The sequence below is a fragment of the Brachyhypopomus gauderio genome, unplaced genomic scaffold (genome assembly GCF_052324685.1).
Source record: "Brachyhypopomus gauderio isolate BG-103 unplaced genomic scaffold, BGAUD_0.2 sc141, whole genome shotgun sequence".
Classification (NCBI taxonomy): Eukaryota; Metazoa; Chordata; class Actinopteri; order Gymnotiformes; family Hypopomidae; genus Brachyhypopomus; species Brachyhypopomus gauderio.
In genome coordinates, this window is record NW_027506962.1 from 107,501 (window position 1) to 126,879 (window position 19,379).

The 19,379-nt window shown below is 40.6% G+C and overlaps 1 protein-coding gene across 1 annotated transcript in view; it reads left to right on the forward strand.

Annotated features, from left to right (window-relative positions):
* Positions 1–18,234, forward strand: part of LOC143500333 (uncharacterized) — a 33,904-nt gene extending 15,670 nt beyond the window's left edge. The window contains exons 3-5 of the mRNA XM_076994444.1: positions 9,973–10,059; positions 11,122–11,307; positions 14,735–18,234. Coding sequence (XP_076850559.1) covers positions 9,973–10,059; positions 11,122–11,307; positions 14,735–14,902 — 441 coding nt within the window. The 3' untranslated portion in view covers positions 14,903–18,234. The remainder of the gene's footprint in view (positions 1–9,972; positions 10,060–11,121; positions 11,308–14,734) is intronic.
* Positions 18,235–19,379: the final 1,145 nt, after the last annotated feature.

The window sequence follows — 19,379 nt, forward strand, 5'->3', positions numbered from 1 at the left end:
GATTAATCTAGATTAATCTAGATTAAAATGGCTCATATGCGTGCTACCCAAGTAATGACTAAAAGTCAGTTTTTTGAGTTTCTTAATACAGAGGGTGCATTAGACCAGGGGGGCTCATCTCCTGTTTCCAAAATGCATCAATGACTGCTTGAGAAAGCTGTTCTACTTTGATACTTGAAGAAAAAAAACATGCTCAATAAAATGTAGGATACTCGAGTTCAACGGTTTATTCAGTTAAACATGAAATTGTAAGCCTACATACTGTACATTAAAAGGGGTTGATAATATGTTTATTCAGCTAAACATGATATTTGAAATGTAAGCCAACTTGTAGTACATTTAAACTCACAGACGTAATTTGGGGGGACTTTTTCAAAAGCCGGTTTTGGTCCTCTGCAGTTTTAACGGTTTAAAAGAAATATTTAAATAGAGATGAATCTAGCGCTAGGACCATGCAGAAAACGACCGCTCCGAGCTCCGCTCCGGTAACACTTTACGTTCATAAAAATGAATTTTCCACGAAGCAAACCGGGCGACTTCGTGGCTGCATCCATGTAAACACACGTACGATTTGTAATTCACAGGTTTGAAAACTCGTTCTCGCCCCTACTGTGCAATTTGGTTAGGAATACAGCCGAGCTAAACTATCAAGTTGAAAGTCATCATAGTTTGCTTACCCATTTTGACCCAGTTCCCAACCCAACGTTAAGAATAGATTAACGGCGATAATTTTTATATCGCCCGATAAGAGTATCAAATTAACGAATGAGGAAATCTTTCTCTCACATGTTCACTTACAGTTCTTTATCTTTAGCAGTCCTTAAAAGCATGAAATCGATGATATATGTGTTCTAACCCTGAAACCATTATTTCATTATTATTCATTATTTATACGGCCCCTGTTTGGCATGTAAGCAGCACAAAGTGTCCTCTGTGCCACACAGATATGGCACCTTGTGGCAGCTGCCACATAATCGTGGCACTTAATGTGGCCAGTGCTACATGATTGTAGCACTTGCTGTCCAGAAACGCCACCTGCCTCTGCTGCAAGGAAATTTTTGGCAATACCAATAGAAAGCTTGCCGAAATTATAAAAATATCATACCCTCAAAATATCAGGTTTGCAATATCTGATTAACATCTTTTATTTTGGTGATGCATCAATAATAATGAGATAGGATTTCTTCAGGATGAAAATATCAGATATCAGTCCTGATAGTAAAGTGTAGAATTGTCTAGTTATGTTCCAGAAACTGAATACTGCTGGTTCCTGTTAATCCTGTGTTCTTCAGCTATAATTGTTTTAATTGTGTGTATAAATGGTGTTAGAACAGGCTCAGTCCTGTCTCAAAGTCAATCCAGAACATCTCGCTCTTCATGTTCAACAAGCCGTAGAGTCAGAAAGATATCAAGCAGACTGGCTTTTTTAAAGAAAATGAGAGTGATCTCAAAATTGAGTTGGCCAATCATGCCAACGTTACCAAATCAGAGTCTAGAGTCAGCAGCATCAACTAGGACGAGGTGGAGTGGCTGTCATGTCTCAGCCAATACAAGCTTTGCTCCAAGCTAATAGGCTTGGTCATCATCATGTCCCCAATCCTTGCAGCTCAGTCAGTGAGCCTAAAGTGGGGGAGATGATGTAACATTTGTCAACATAATAAACCACTCTAGTCAGCAGACACCCTATTAACACACTGGTTTTATTGAACACTTCTCTGGTAATCACATCTGGTTGCCAAGCAACAAAAAGTACAGTTTTTGTCATGCTTGCGCAGTGGGTAAGTGAGACAACTAAAACACGTTCACTCCATGTGACATCTCCCCTGTTTTTTCTGATAACTGACTAAGGGTGTGGGTAGACGATCACTATCCCTTAAGATGGAGCTGGGATTATTCTGCCCTTGAAGTCCACCATCTCAGCTAACTAGTGTACCTAGGGCTAGTTTTAACAATCCCGCTGAACCTGGTGATGACTTGACTTGGGGGTTGAGGGGACTCAGGGGAGTCAGCAGGAACGTCGCTCCTAGTAGGCTCATTAAGACCATTGACTTGGATCAGTCACCTTTTCTATTCTATCAATTCCATTCTCTTTAGCTCATCTTCAACTTTAGGGAACAGGAGAATTGGAACCTGTCGTGACCTAGCTATACTGTGTGGCTGTGCGCTATCTTTCAGGGTGATTTTTACCGGTTCTCCTTTTAGTGTACCTAGCCGACTAAATGGGCGGCATGGTGGTATGGTGGTTAGCACTGTCGCCTCACAGTAAGGCAATCTGGGTTCGATTCTCGGTCTGGGCTGCTCTGTGTGGAGTTTGCATGTTCTCCCTGTGTCTGTGTGGGTTTCCTCTGGGTACTCCGGTTTCCTCCCACAGTCCAAAGTAGGGGTGCACGATATGGACTAGAATTGCGATGTGTGATAACATTGTTGGATATCCCGATATCGATGTGAACCATGATAAATTAAGATTAAATTAAATTAAAAACACTAAATTAAAAATATAGTGTCTCTCTGAACAGCAGCACGTTAATTTGTTTTGTTTTTTACTGTGTAATGAATCCAGAATAATTCCAAGTATTTTGCAGGTTTGTTCAACAATAGATTCAATCTAGGTTTATACTTTCACGAGTGAGCGACTCCGCACACCTCGTTAACCTCCGCGAACGGCGGAAGCGTTTAATCTTGCCGTGTCACATTCTTTGCAGTGTTGTCCGAAACGATATGTAGGCCTAGTAGTATAAAAAAACACCCCTCAAATACAGGGGAATGAACTTTTACCTGACCAATTTTAATGTTGTTTTGTGTTTCAGGTTTGAAAAGTGCTGGAATTTAGGCTAAAGTACTTGAAAATGCTTGAAATTGTAACTACTTCGTTTCACAACAAATATCTGTCTGACTGAACAATTCTCTTGTATTACGTTAACAAATACGAGCCTCTTGTAATTCCAGGACGAAACATGAGAGAACGTGAAGACGTTAAGATTGGGCGTTTTGAAAATAAATATCCATTAAATAATGTGATAAAAAAGCTAATTATTTCGAATCATTTAGAGTATATGTATAAATATTTAATTCAATAACGTGCTGGGAATTATTGAAATGGACCTTGAAAGTGACGTACAAGTGCTTGAATTCTACCTTGTATAGGTGTATGAACCCTGCAAACATGACTGTTCTTATTGCGCCGAGACGCGGTGCGCGCGAACTTTAAATAAATAATAACATTAAATAATGTGATAAAAAAGCGAATTATTTCGAATCATTTAGAGTATATGTATAAATATTTAATTCAATAACGTGCTGGGAATTATTGAAATGGACCTTGAAAGTGACATAGGCCTACAAGTGCTTGAATTCCACCTTGTATAGGTGTATGAACCCTGCAAACATGACTGTTCTTATTGCGCCGAGACGCTGCGCGCGCGAACTTACAAAATTCGAGAGGTGCACGACCTCGTGAATCGACAGCGCGCGAGGCAATTGCACACGGGCGAAGCCACCGCGATTACGTTATTTTCGTCTCCCGGACCCTCGCGCCGCATCAAGTGTAAACCAGGCTTAAACCAAATCGCGTGTCTGATGAGCGTGTTCACCTCACTCCAGGGTTGCCAGGTCCTACAAAAGTTTACCGCACAAAATCTGCGAGTGTAAGTTGTCGGCGGGGGGGTGGGGGGATGGGGGGTTGTTGCGAGGGTGAACTGGAGACAAATTAAGTATTATATCGCGATCGATTCTTAGTGTTGACTTGTAACTTCCGCAGTAGCCCAACTCAAAAGTAGCCCAAAAACCGCACCCCGCGGCCCCAGAATTTTTACCCGCGGCTGGATTTTCAAACAAGCCCAATTTGGCGTGAAAACCGCGAACCTGGCAACTCTGCCTCACTGTGCCTCTTGCCTACTTACGTCACGTGATCATAGTCTGCAGCGCGAATAGCTCCCTCTATTGCTGGACGAGGATAACGCAATTAGAGTTTGCTGTTATTCAAGGAGTTATCGTGGCTCTTTCGATGTGTTTATCGTGAAACTTCACATCGTGATAACGATAAAAATACGATTAATCGTGCAGCCCTAGTCCAAAGACATGCATGGTAGGTTGATTGATAACTCTAAATTGCCCATAGATAGGTGTGTGTGTGTTTGCCATGTGGTGGATTGGCAGCCTGCACATGGTGTACCCTGCCTTTGCCCATAGCTGCTGGGATTGGCTCCAGCACTACTCCAACTAGTGGGATTAACAGGTACAGATAATGGAAGAATAGTCCACTAAATGTTCTAAACTTGTCAATGCACTTAATAAAGCTCAATTTTGTTGCCACTGTTTGGCAACTAGTTTCTTCATATTTTAAAAATATAAATAAACTTGCCTTGCCTGACCTTCGTTAATCTTGACCACTACAATACGACAACATGTAGCCGTTCAATCACTATGTGGTTGCGCATTTGCTCATCTTTTTTGGGCCCCAAAATCACAATTCTCGGCTAGCTCATAGAGCTTCCTGATGTCTCGTCCTCCGTAAGCAGTGAAGCTACTCTATACTTGGCAAACCTCTGTTTCTAGTCAGCCCAAGCTTCAGGATTGGAAAAGTCAAACTGCTCCAGCGGTGTGAACTTTGCCATGGCAATGCACAATTCAGTCCTCTCAAACACGTCCACACGCTTTTGCTTCTGACACCATGTGACATTTGTCAACTTAATAAACCACTCTACTCAGCAGGTACCCTATTCATAACACACTGGTTTATTGAACACTTCTCTGGCAATCACATCTGGTTGCCAAGCGCCACAAAGTATAGTTTTTTTCATGCTTGCGCAGTGGGTAAGTGATTCAACTAAAACACGTTCACTCTATATGACATCTCCCCTGGTTTTTCTGATAACTGAATAAGGGTGTGGGTAGACTACCACTATCCCTTAAGATGGAGCTGGGATTATTCTGCCCTCGAAGTCCACCATCTCAGCTAACTAGTGTACCTAGGGCTAGATTTAACAATTCTGCTAAACCTGGTGATCACTTGACTTGGGGGTTGAGGGGAATCAGGGGAGTCAACAGGAATGTCGCTCCTAGTGGTGCTAAGAACCTGCTTTCGTTGCTCTTGCGGTCCATGTTGACCATCTAGTTGGGAAGCGTTCATCTGTGGAGGTGTGTACAGCTCCTAATTCACCAGCTGGAGGTGGCGCCGGTTTCTCCGAGGTGTGTCGTCCCACTCAGTCCCCAGTGTAAAGTCTCCAGTGTTGCCTTCCAACGCCGCACAGTCGCTACAGTTGTCCAAGCCTTTTTGCCATCAATATTCAGCCTAACTTTATCACCTATGATTAGTGGTAGAAGAGACTTAGTAGAGTACCTGAGGTTGTAGTACTTTTTGTAGCGTTGTTTTGCTTTGGTGTCATTTGCTTTAATGGTCTCTGAATTAGGCCACATCGACCGCAGACTCTCCTTCAGTACTGTGAGTGTTGTACAAACTTCTCAACCCATCAACAGCTTGGACGGACTTTCCTTTGTTGGGGTTGAGCGGTAACTCAGGAGAGCTAGGAGGGGGTCATCTTGCTTCAAGATATACTTTGCGGTCTTCACAGTTCATTCGGCCATGCCGTAGGACTGTGGGAAATGTGGGCTTGATGTATCATGTTAAACATCATACTCCGCTGCAAAGTTCCTGAACTGTTCAACTGAAAATTGAGGGCCATTATCAGTCACAATCTCCTCCAGAACTTCCAAAGCGTGTGAAGATGCTTTTCCGAATTTGTCTTTGTCAAATCTAATATATTGAGCCATCTGGAGAAATAGTCTGTCACGATTAAGGTCAGCAGCGCACAGGTCAGCAGTGAGTCTCTTCCATGGTAGGTCTGGCAAGGGTCTGGTATTTAATGCTTCTCTGTTCTGGCTCGATCTGTGAATATTGCAATGTTTACTCGACAACACCAGATTTTTCCCTTTGCTGGCGATGTCTGGCCACCCCATAGCACCCCTATACCGCCCTCGACATTAAGTCCTTGATGGCCCTCGTGAGCTAGCTAGCTATAATGAAGCTAGACCTAGCTATACTGTATGGCTGTGTGTCAGCTTTCAGGGTGATTTTCACTGGTTCTTCTTTTAGTGTACCTAGTCCACCAAACGGGCGGCATGGTGGTGTGGTGGTTAGCACTGTCACCTCACAGCAAGGTGGTCTGGGTTCGATTCTCGGTCTGGGCTGCTCTGTGTGGAGTTTGCATGTTCTCCCTGTGCCTGCGTGGGTTTCCTCCGGGTACTCCGGTTTCCTCCCACAGTCCAAAGACATGCATGGTAGGTTGATTGGTAACTCTAAATTGCCCATAGATGAATGAATGGATGGGTCTGTGTGTGTGTGTGTGTGTGCATGTGTGTGCGTGTGCTCCATGTGGTGGATGGGCGACCTGCCCATGGTGTACCCTGCCTTCGTCCCGAGCTGCTGGGATTGGCTCCAGCCTACTTCTAACCATGACTAGCGGGATTAACAAGTACAGATAATGGGTGAATAGTCCACTAAATGTACTAATCTCGTCAATGCACTTAATAAAGCTAATTTTAGTTGGCAACTAGTTTATTTTTATTTTTTATATAAATAAACTTACCTTGCCTTCGTTTATTTTGACCACTACAATACGACTACACGTAGGCTGCCATTGACATGAGCTTTCATTTTGGCTCAAAAAACTGCCCCCTTGTGGTCACAACACCACCAGGACTTTAGGTTTGTTCTGTAACGCTTTATAGGTAGCCTCGGACGTCACTGAAGTGTTGGCACCGGAGTCCATTTTAAACGAGACTGCTACAATTATGGTGGTGCGCCAAAGTGGCTCTTTCTCTGCTAACCATGCATATGTGCTTTGTTCCAACCGATCCTGAGAACAAACTGTCATCCTCTTTAGCTTCAGTTATCTCCTGCACAGCTGTCTTTGAATAAAACGCTGCAGCAAAGTGGCCAGTTTTGCTACATTTCATTTCCTTTTGCAGGACATTGCTCACTGTCGGCATGGCTTCACTCGCACCTTGTGCATACTCCCTTTCTCATCTTTTTGTTCATGTTTGCCAGATGTCCAGCCCTTTTTAGTTCTGTCTTTCTGATTTTATGTTAGCCACATGCTCCACGCCTCCCCTCATGTTTTGCGTTCTTATTCATTCACAATGTCAGGCCATTTCAATGGCAGTCTGCAGTGTCACAAATTTCCAATCACTATGTGGTCGCGCATATACTCGTCTTTTTTGGGCCCCAAAATCACAATTCTCGGCTAGCTCACAGAGCTGCCTGACGTCTCGTCCTCCATAAGCAGCGAAGCTACTCAATACCTGGCAAACCTCTGTTTCCAGTCGGGCCAAGCTTCAGGTTTGGAAAAGTCGAACTGCTCCAGCGGTGTGAACTTTGCCATGGCGATGCACAATTCAGTCCTCTCAAACACACGTCCACACGCTTTTGCTTCTGACACCATGTGACATTTGTCAACATAATAAACCACTCTAGTTAGCAGACACCCTATTCGTAACACACTGGTTTTATTGAACACTTCTCTGGTAATCACATCTGGTTGCCGTGTGCCACAAAGTACAGTTTTTCTCACACATCCACAGTGGGCAAATGAAATACATTCAGTCCATGTGACAGATGATGCAGTGGCTTTAGAGTCACAAAATTCACTGATGCAAAAGGGATTCCTGGGGTGTTTGTGCTACTGCTACAAGATGATCAAACATGACTGAAATAGAAACTCCATAAATAAATCAAAAGATAATGTCAAGAGCCTTCCCTGTCAACACCAGGGAATTCTTGAAGGAAAATGTGAGGTCATGGTGAGGCTTGGGAGTTCCTGGGATGTACAGAAGTTCAATTTTGCTGGGCTTGAGCTTCAAGTTGTGGGCTGTAATCCATGATGCAATGTCAGTCAAGCATGCTGAGATACACCTGGGAACATACTGTAAGTGTCAGTGAGGGGAAGGAGAGAATTAATTGGTTGTTGTCAGCATAGCAGTAGTAGAAGAACCCATGAGAAGATACATCACCAAGAGAGCAAGTATACAAAAAGAAGAGGGCCTAGTACTCAGCTCTTGGGGACTACAGTGGACAGTCACTATGGATTGGATGTGAATTCTCTCCATGTTACCTGATAGGACCAGCTCTCCTAATAATAATGACAATACTCTTAATTAACCCTTTGCCTTGAAGTCAACAAGTACAGGGCAGTCATGGCCTGATGGTTAGGGAACTGGTCTTGTGACTGGAGGGTTGTGGGTTCAATCCCCAGACCTGAGGCCATGACTGAGGTGCCCCTGAGCAAGGCCCTTAACCCTCAATTGCTCACTTGTATAAAAAAAATGAGAGAAAAATGTAAGTCGCTCTGGATAAGGGTGTCTGCCAAATGCCACAAATGTAAATGTAAGTACAGCTTAATCTGCAAGTCAGCTTGAATTACCAGTTATATTAACATGTTTGTTACTATTTCTTGGGCTTGAGTATGGTATCTCTGATGATGGTTAGCTTTTGTTAACATGTGGGACTTCCTATATAGGCTATAATTTCCCTGAATGAAACCTCCTAAAGGGATCAATAAAGAACTAATCTAATCTAATCCAATCTGTATAAGAACACCCAACCAAAAATGATTGTTTTGGGTTTTTTTTTTTGATACAGAAAAAGAAGCTTGAAGGTGTAATGACCTAGCTCTGCTTCCTAGTAAAGAGGTGAAAATTAAATCACAACCTAATTAAAAATTAAAAAATCACCATATAGTAGTGGCTACTATACAAAACAAATGACAGAAAGAAAAAAAAAGATTAGTCACTTTCCTCCATAACCAAGGATACTCCCCGTGATTAAGATTGGTAAGAGAATTAGCAAATGCTCATGTGGTCTGTGTGGTGGCAATCTCTACCAGATATAGGGGTGTTTTCTCACAATGAACAAAAATCTCCCTACACAGTTTACAACACAATTTTAGGGATCAAATACATATCAAATCGCAACAACGATTTGTTGTTGTTGATTGTGACCGGAGGGTTGTGGGTTTGAGTCCCAGGCCTGAGGCCATGACTGAGGTGCCCTTAAGCAAGGCACCTAACCCCAACTGCTCCCCGGGCTGCCCACCGCTCTGGGCTGCCCACCGCTCTGGGCATGGGTGCACCACAGCCCCTTAGTGATCACTAGTGTGTTGTAATTGCACACAACCATTTGGACAAATTTCAATTGCAGTGAAAAATCACATATAGATGTATTGCTTCATAGTTGGTGTTTGTGTAAATAATATTTACTGCAACATTTTCATGCTTTAGTGATTACATTGGCTTCCCTATTTTGAAGCACCTGTTCACTGTCATGCTACACGACCCCAGGGACTCCAACACCGAGAATCCCTATCGACACCTGCCCAGATCCTCCTCCCCTCATTATTGACCTGCACCTGTTTTTGATAAGTCCTTCCCTATATTACTGGCACAGTTCTCTCTCTCATCGCGAAGTATTGCCTACATGTGGATGTGGGTGTTGTAGCCATTTTACTGGTTGTTAAAAAATGTATCTTTTGATATTTCACATTCTCAAATGCGTATGCAAGCAGGAGGCTGAAATGTGTTGGTTCAAAATAAAGTGGCTTTGTCATTTTCTCATCTAGCCTATGACCTTATGTTGAACTATCAGTAGTCACATTATCTTTTGCCTTTCCGTCAGGTGAGCTAAGGGTGGGTGGAATGTACTGTGGCCTGGCAAAGTGGAACAAATCATGGGTTTCATTAGAGGCATGGAGGACTCATTAGGCATTTATATAGGCCGGTGTGAGCCCGAACTGATGTTTACTCCTACTGGAAATTCTGAACGTTACACCGAACGTTGTTAATTCCAAAAAACATCTGCCATTTAATGATCGACCATCTCATGGACAATTGACATGCTATTACATTTGATTTTGAATACAAATATGAGTGGAAAATTATTTAGCCAAAAAAACTTGTAACATTTGCTTTCTTCAAACTCAGGATAGCTGCACTGGTTCTGATCAACTCCAGCATTGTATCCAGCTTCCCTGCATCCGCATACACAAAGCATCATGGGACAAAAAGTCTGTGAGTATCACAGCTCATCACTTTAGGCCAAAAACATACCTCGAACTGTCCTTTGTTCACATCTCTGCTACACGCACAGTGACTTCATATTGTTCCTTCTGAATTGGGAATATTGTTTAGCCTTAACTTTACAGTTTCAGCCATATGCCACATAAACTAGTCTCTCCACTTTGTGAGAAAAGGTTGTAAAAGTGACATGATGAATAGCAATAAGATAAAAGTTATCATTACATTTATTGTTTGAGCTATGCTTGTGGGCCAGACAAGGTAAAATGATAAATCAGTAAGTAATGTTCCATTTAATGGCTTATGATACTGGGGGAAAATAACAGATTTTTCTCACCCTTGCAGTAAGTTATCACACATTTTAACTGAACTATAATTGCAATCTTAATTTAGTGTCTCAGTTGCATCAGAGCCAAATAGAGTGGTGGAAGAAAATGGTGTTTGCTCTGCCATCAGGACATCAATCTTCCTTTATGCTGGGAGCCTGAGCAAAACTGGTGTCTCTCAGGAAGGTGGGGTGGCATACTTACCCGATTCTGTCAACTACAGTGAAATTGGCCAATCGCAGGTGTCTGTGAATTCATGTTGCATGATCTTTAATGTGAACAGATGTGGTGATTGGTTGCATGTGACTTGGAGGAAGCATGTGACTGTCCTGCTTGGTTGGCTGTTCCTGTGTGACACTGGAAAATTATGTGATAGGCTGGAATGGCTAAAATGGTGGGAAAGTACCTGAAACAGCAAAATTAGAAACACAAAATAGAAGCACGAAAGCAGCATTGAAGTTCCTGTCCGCACTTGTAAATGATAATTACTTGCTGACGTACCAGTGATGGAATAAATCAGTGGTAGGAATAGAGGACGGACATGGAGACAAAACGTGAGTACAGCAGCAAACCAAAGAAATCTGGGGCTGCATTGGTAGTAAAGTTTGTAAGTAAAGTGGAACTTGGACATCGGTAGCTGGTTTTGTGTTTAGATAACTGAGTAACATGCTCTTTTCACTCTTTCTTCCCCTCTTCCACTCCCCACCCTAACCCCCACCACCTGTTGTAGCTCCAGCAGAAGCTGTCGTCGGTGTGTGCTGCTCTGGGTGTTCTGCTGCAGGGCCTCAGGTCAGTCCGAGATCATTCGCACCTTCCCTGCCAAACCTCCATACTGCGGAGACTGGACCACAACATGCAAAACCACCGACACATACTCAGCAGCCTAGACAACACCAAAACCAGCACCTGTTCACAGGTGGGCATGTGTGCATAGATATGTGTGTGCGTGTAGCTACCATTGTACAAAAGCTTTATAAGAGTATCAAGATGCAATAAAAACAATGTTTACTGTGAAGTATGCTGTATAAGATGGCACCAATCCAACACTATATCTCAGAATGGGGATGATATCAGAGAATAAAAAGGCTGGATCAGATATTGGGAGAAAGGAAACTGTTCTGATACATTGAGGTCTAAATTATTGGTAGGGTTTAGACATCACTGGCTTCAATATCAATATCTAATGTAAATATGCACACATAACTAGCAATCGTATCATTTTGATAATCCAATGGAGGGTAGTATATATATATATATATATATATATATATATATATATATATATATATACACAGTCATGCCCGAAAGTATTCATACTCCTGGCAAATTTTGACTTAAATTTACTTTTATTTAACCAGAAATTATATTTTTGACTAGAAATGACACAGGCATCTCCCAGGAGATAATACGATGATGTACAAGAGGCATCATTGTGGGAAAAAATATTTCTCAGCTTTTATTCACATTTGAACAAAAAGTGGCATGTCCAAAATTATTCATACCCTTTGAAAACTGTCACAGTATATGGGAAAATCCAAAGTTCTATACCAGAGGTCACTAACAGGTGGACTGCGGTCCGGATCCGGACCCGAACACAGTCCTGTCCGGACCCAATCTCATTCCTGATTAACTCAAATTTCTATTTCCGTGGTCCACAACCAACGGACCTCAGTCCAGATACAGACCCAAATGCCATCCCATCCGGACCCAGAATAAATTGTTAAACATATTTTTTATATTCTGACTTGAATCCAATTGAGAATCTGTGGAGGGAGTTAAAGATCAGGGTGATGGCAAGGAGACCCTCCAACCTCAAAGTTGGAGCTCATCACTAAAGATGAATGGACAAAAATACCAGTGGAGACATGCAAAAAGCTGGTCAGCAATTACAGGAAGCGTTTGATTGCTGTAATAGCCAATAAAAGGCTTTTCAATTAATTATTGAGAAGGGTATGAATAATTTTGGACATGCCATTTTTTGTTAAAATGTGAATAAAAGCTGAGAAATATTTATCTTCTGTTTGAAGTCTGGCAAGAAGCTGTCTTTATGAAAGAATTGTGTCCAAAATGTCATGCTTTCAATGGGACGCGTACAAATGTCAGGTGCTCTGGAGTGACATCCACGGTTTATTTGCTGACGTGCTGGAGAGCAGTTCAGTGAGTGTCTGCAGGCAACAGTGAAGCGTGGTGGAGGTTCTTTGTAAGTCTGGAGCTGCATTTCAGAAAATTGGGTTGGGGGTCAACATGACTGGTGTCCTCAATAAATGAATGAATGAATGAATGAATGAATGTTCAATTTATATAGCGCCTTTCAGAATACCCAAGGCACTTTACAACTTTAACACAGGTACAAGTCTCAGTCAACCAATCACACACACACACACCGGCGAGAAGCGGCAGCCAATTGGGCACAGCGTACTCTCTACCGGGATCCACAGCCCCCTCAATGCTGAGAATACGGGTACTTATCATGCAGTTCCATCAGGGAGGAGACTGGTTGACTGGTGTCTGATTTATTCAGAAGCAGGACAATGATCCTGCAGGTCCTGATCTCAACATCATTATCTGTCTGGGATTACATGAAGATACAGAAGCAAGCTGTGATGCGGCGGGTGTTGTGCAATCAGACGATGGACACGTTTGCAGAGGGCATGAGTTTTTTAACAAATGGGTTTTACTTTGAACACACGGGGTTCCACACAAATTTACAGTGGACATACATACAACAAGAGAACAGACACAAGAAATCATGAACAAAACAACAATGTTCAAGGACATAAAACATAACCTAAACACCAGAATAACCGAAAGACACACCTAAAACAAAGATCTCCAATTACAACAGACTGCTAAATACCGACAAGATTGACCAACGTACTCGCATATAATAACCGTAACTTTCACAACCCGTAATACAACCACATGCACACTCACCATACTGACAAAAACCCACAAACAAAGACTGAACATCAAAGACCTAAATACCCAAACTAATTACAAATGAGACACAGCTGAAGGGGATGGAACGGGGTGTGACTAAACAAACATGATTGACAGGGGGGTGGGGTTATACATGACACAAACCTACATCTGCAGATCTGAGGTTTCTTCTCCAAGATCCTTGGAGCAATCTCCCTGCAGAGTTCCTACAAAACCTGTTGTGTAAATGTACCTGGAGGAATTAGTGTTGTTTTGAATATAAATCGTGGTCACACCAAATATTAATTTGATTTCAAATTCTCTTTTGTTTATCTACTTTGTGTAACATGGATTGATTAGGGGGCGGATGCATATGTTGAAAAGAGCTAGATTTATTAGATTATTAAGGCCAAATCCATAGTCAGAATCATGCAGATGGTCCAGGGTCAGTTTACCAGTAGAATCAGATACAGAGACATGACCAACACATATTACCAGGTGAGACATAGTAAACAAAAAACAAAGACAAGATGAAACATTATAAATATTGAATAAACATTAACAAGATCCACAAAAAACAGTAGCATTACTGAAATCACTTAACAGCAAAGCACAAGACAAAACACAGGGTAAAAATACATGAGATAATGAGGGAACTAAACCAGACACAGATAACATTAATGAGGGGCGGAGTTACAAATAAACAGGAATGAAAATTTAAATGACAACACTGAGCACATGGAATATGAACATAGATATTGGTGGGGTCAATCGTGACACATTGCATTTTGCTTATTAATAAAAATAAACTATTAACATTTCCACTTGCTTTGCATTTTTTCCACACACCTGACTAAACTATTGTGTGTGTGTGTGTGTGTGTGTAAATATATATACCTATATATCAGATATATATATATATATATATATATATATATATATATATATATATATATATATATATATATATATATTTTAAAAATGTGGAGCAATGATCCTGGCGCAGACACGGCGTATATGCATATGTATGTTGTGTGTGTAAATGCATGTCGGTTCTACTTAAATGTCACTATAATATATATAGTTATTATAGTGACTATATATATTATATATATATAGTATATATATATATATATGACTGACAGTCATGGGGCAAATGTGGCCACTCACCCGACCCAGATACTCTCGGACCTGGACGTGGCGTGTTTAGTGACTTGGGATTTGTTCTACATTTGTTCTGTAATGCTGCGTGCATCTTAAATCCTGACATTGAATAAAACTCACAAGAACTTGAGTTCTTGTGAGTATAATATATAATCACTAATCCTGACATTGAATAAAACTCACAAGAACTTGAGTTGTGAATATATAATCTTGTGAATATATAATCACTAATATATATATATACTGTTTGTTCTATGCAGAGCACACCAGAGCAGCAGGACACCGACTGTACAAGCCTGTCGCAGTCAAAAACAAAAAGCTTAAGCCAGACACTGAAGCACTACGGCAAGCTACTGAGTGGACCTCTAGAGCTCCTCCTGGTGGAGTTCTCACCCAACTGCACACAACATCCCAGTGGCTCCACTTGAGCTCTTGGGCCAGCTGGCGACCTTTGGATACTCGTCTTTGAACCGCAGTCATTGCCCCAATCTTGATGTACTGAACACAGGATACTGAACTCTGAAATATGGCATTTGAGGTATGAACACAAAAAACAAAAGGCATATATGCAAACACCTTTTTCAGGTGAAAACCGTATGGCTCCATATTATAGTATATGGACATGTAGCCACTTCTCGCTTTAATCTGAATTATAAGAAATGCCTTGTGGATGCCAGTAGACACGTAGTCATCCTCTAGATTTACATCAAAGGACTGCACCGTACCAGAAAACAACTGTTGGGTATTTTTGAGTGGCAGATGGCAGCTGATTGGATATATCCTGTAAATATACCATAGCCATAAATAATATTCAAAAACCATAAAGTGTTGAGTGAAGGTATCTATCTATCTATCTATCTATCTATCTATCTATCTATCTATCTATCTATCTAAAACTCAATATAGATCTCAATGAATAAAATCCAGTTCCAGTTGAAATATTTTATTTATTATTTGAGAACAAAATAACAAAAAATGATCAATGTAAATCAAAATTATTATCCTATTGAGGTCTGGATAACCCTAACCATACTCAAAGTCAAAGTGGAAAATCAAATGACAGGCTTATCCAACTTCAATAGAAATTCCTCAAGACAAGTAAAAATGAGGCTCAGTAGTGTGTGTGGCCTCCACGTGCCTGTATGACCTCCCTACAACACCTGGGAGTGATCGTGGTGAGGCGGCAGATGTTCTCATGAGGAATCTCCTCCCAGACCTGGATTAAAGCATCAGTCAACTGGACAGTCTGTGGTGCAATGTGGTGTTGGTGGATGGAACAAGACATGATGTCCCAGTTGTGCTTGATTGGATTCAGGTCTGGGGAACAGGCAGGCCAGTCCATAACATCAATGCCTTCATCATACAAGAACTTCTGACACACTTCAGCCACATGAGGCCTAGCATTGTCATGCATCAGAAGGAACCCAGGGCCCACTGCACCAGCATATGGTCTCACAGTGGGTCTGAGGATCTCATCCCGGCAGTCAGGGTACCTCTGGCTAGCACATGGAGATCTGTGCAGCCCTCCAAAGAAATGCCTCCTCACACCTTTACTGACCCACTGCCTAACCGGTCATGCTGGAGGATGTTACAGGCAGCATAATGTTCTCCACAGCATCTCCAGACTATGTCACATGTGCTCAGTATGAACATGCTCTCATCCGAGAAGAGCACACGGTGCCAATGGTGAATCTGCCAATCTTGGTGTTCTCTGAAAATCGTCCTGCATGGTGTTGGGCAATAAGCACAAGCCCCACTTGTGGACGTCGGGCCCTCATACCACCCTCATGGAGTCTGTTTCTAACAACTGAAACATGGATATTAGTTGCCTGCTGGAGGTCATTTTGCAGGGCTCTGGCACTGCTCCTCCAGTTTCTCCTTGCACAAAGGAGGAGGTAGCGGCTGAGTTATTGCTCTCCTACATATATATAAACATCAAAGCATACACACACACACACACACACACACACACACACACACACACTTCATAGAGATTGATTTGAAGCACTAGATTTTTATATGACTTCCTATGAAAGAAATTAGTAACATAACTTTTAACAAAACTACTAGAAAAGGTAATATATTAAATCGATTAATTGTTTAATTAATTGTTTAATTAATTAATTAATTAATTAATTGAACTTTTTAAATCTTTTAAGTCTCTTCCACGAAAAAAGTGACATTATTGAAGCAGCGGATTAAAGTGAAGCTGTTGTTTAGAAAAGACTTATCAACCAGCATTCTGACACCAGCTCTGATATCACTCCACAGATAGAGTAATATTTTCAGACCACTATTAATCAAGCCATTTCATCATGAGACCTCCCTGATTCTAATCTTCACTGTAGCCGTTTCTATCTCCTCCCGAAAATTCATAAGGAAAATCATCCTGAACATCCCACTGTATCTGCTTGTTCTGCCCAACAGAAATTATAATCCCCGTTTTTGGATGACATTTTTCAGTCCTTACGTATGTTAAAGACTCTTCAGACTTTCTATGAATCCTTCAGACTGCCTGAAAGGACATATGCTACCTGCTAACAGCTTTACTTTTGACTCCAAGTACTATTCACAAGTACGAAACCGCATGGGTGCTAAAATGGTATCATCTTATGCCAAACTATTTGATGGGTTTATTGAGAAACATTTTTTTGAGAAATACACTAGACTTTTACTGCTCTTATAAATTCTGAGATAGACTGATGACATGTTTGGTATTGCTACATTAGAAGAGCTCCAACTGTTAATTTGTTCCTTCTTCAAGTCTCACCAGCTCTTGAATACACATGGAATGTTGCACATCCTGGCATGAACGTTTTTTGAACGTTTCAGTGAATAAATACTGTCATCCATTCTAAACCTACAGACTCTCATTCCTATCTACAAATCAGTTCTTCCCATTCCACGGCCTGCAAACTCAAACTTACCTTCCTAACTCACAAATACTCAAGTGCATTTGTACAGACAATGAAGACTTCCTCCAGAAACGTACTGAAATGCGTGAACATCAAGACTGTGGTTTTCCTAAGCAAGTCATAGGTGATGCCTTTGCACATATTTTACCTATTCAGAGAGTGGACACACTGAACTATGATCTGCTTTAAGACTAAATCTTCTATTAAGACAACAAGGATTCCTTTGGTGCTGACTCATCACCCTACAAATAAAAGTGTCTAATATCACACTGAAACACTTCAGGATCCTCCAGGATGATGCAGACATCACATCCCTTTATAAGGACCCTCCACTAATCTCTTATAAATGAGACAAAAACATTAAAGACATGATCATCAAATGCAATATAACTGACCATTCACATGTCAACTGTGGAACCTTAGCCTGCAATTGGTGAGCACAAAAGGGTCAGAAGGGTCATCACCCCTTCATCCTCATGCACCGTAGCAGGAGTTGTCTGTTGCATTTCTTTCAAGAGATGTAATCAGCTTTCCATTAGATAAACCAATATAAGGCTTACTGATTGGTTTGCTGAACATCTTCGGAACATTAGGATTATGGAAATGTAATTTCCAGTGGCAATGCATTTAAATACTAGTGGACATTTCATTAATAATATATCTTTTTGCATATCCTGTTGTTGCTATGGCGGCAATGAAACTGGAAAATTCAAGGAAAAAACTGAGATACACTGTTGGAACTTCATAACTCTATGGAATGAATCTTATGATTTAAACATCTTTGGAAACTTTGTGTACTTCGCTACAATTTTTAATATCTCTGTTTCTTACCTAAGTACACTGGAGTTACTTACCTAGATTCATCTTCAGATTTATATATATATATATATATATATATATATATATATATATATATATATATATATATATATACACACACACACACACATGCTGAAGTACGATTAATAGAAGTAAGGACCTCTAAGGTTTCTATTCTTTTCTAAAAGCTGTATCTATCAAAAATTGTAATCTTCATGTTTCTCTAATTTTGATATTTTACCCAATATAATAAAAGCTTTTGCCAAATTGCTTTGCTTATTTTGAGAAATATGCTAGTAGAACAGATAACTAGCATGGCAGAAAAACATATATCTGAACTGTAATGATCCCAACTATATTACCCATACATATTACACATTTTGGGACATACATTTAAATACGTTTCATTTGCATATGTGGCAACATGTTTAAATGGAGTTTTGCTTTTTTGTACTTCATAAAAGATTCTTCACATCATTCTGTTTCCTTTTCTTTAAGCATGCTTCACATAGGTCAGGAGGGGCTTGGAGGTGGAGACATTTTATCATGAGAAATCAGCCAGAAGAGAAAGACATTTAAAAGGAATGACAGCACAAAATCAATAATTTACATCCAGAGCAGTGGGATAAATTGGTGAAGCTCTGGAACAAAATTTGCAATTTGACCTAAAAACAGAAGACACCTTAAGGCTTAAGTAGAAAGGAAAGGTGGGAGAAAGTGAAACATGCATATTGGTGACTCTAACATGTCATGTGCAATGAATTTAAAAAATATATATATATATATATATATATATATATATATATATATATATATATATATATATATATATATATATATATATATATATATATATATATTTACACTTGATAGTTTTAATTTTTATTATTTAACCCTAGCTGTAATTATGATTGGACAAGTCCTTTCTTTTTTAAGCAATAGTAAAATGTGTTTAATTTAGGGAAGTTTACTATAACTACACTGAATTTTCACTTGATTAACACACATAAAGCCCTGTGAGCGCCCACTAGTGACATGAACTAAAAGCATGTAGGTTGGGTGCCTAGCTCGACTCTTGAAGGTTTTCCTCTGTGCAGAATGTGGATCTAAGCTTTCAGGATGGTAACTTTTCAGGGACAGAGCTGTATAAATCAGTGCTGGTCACATTTGT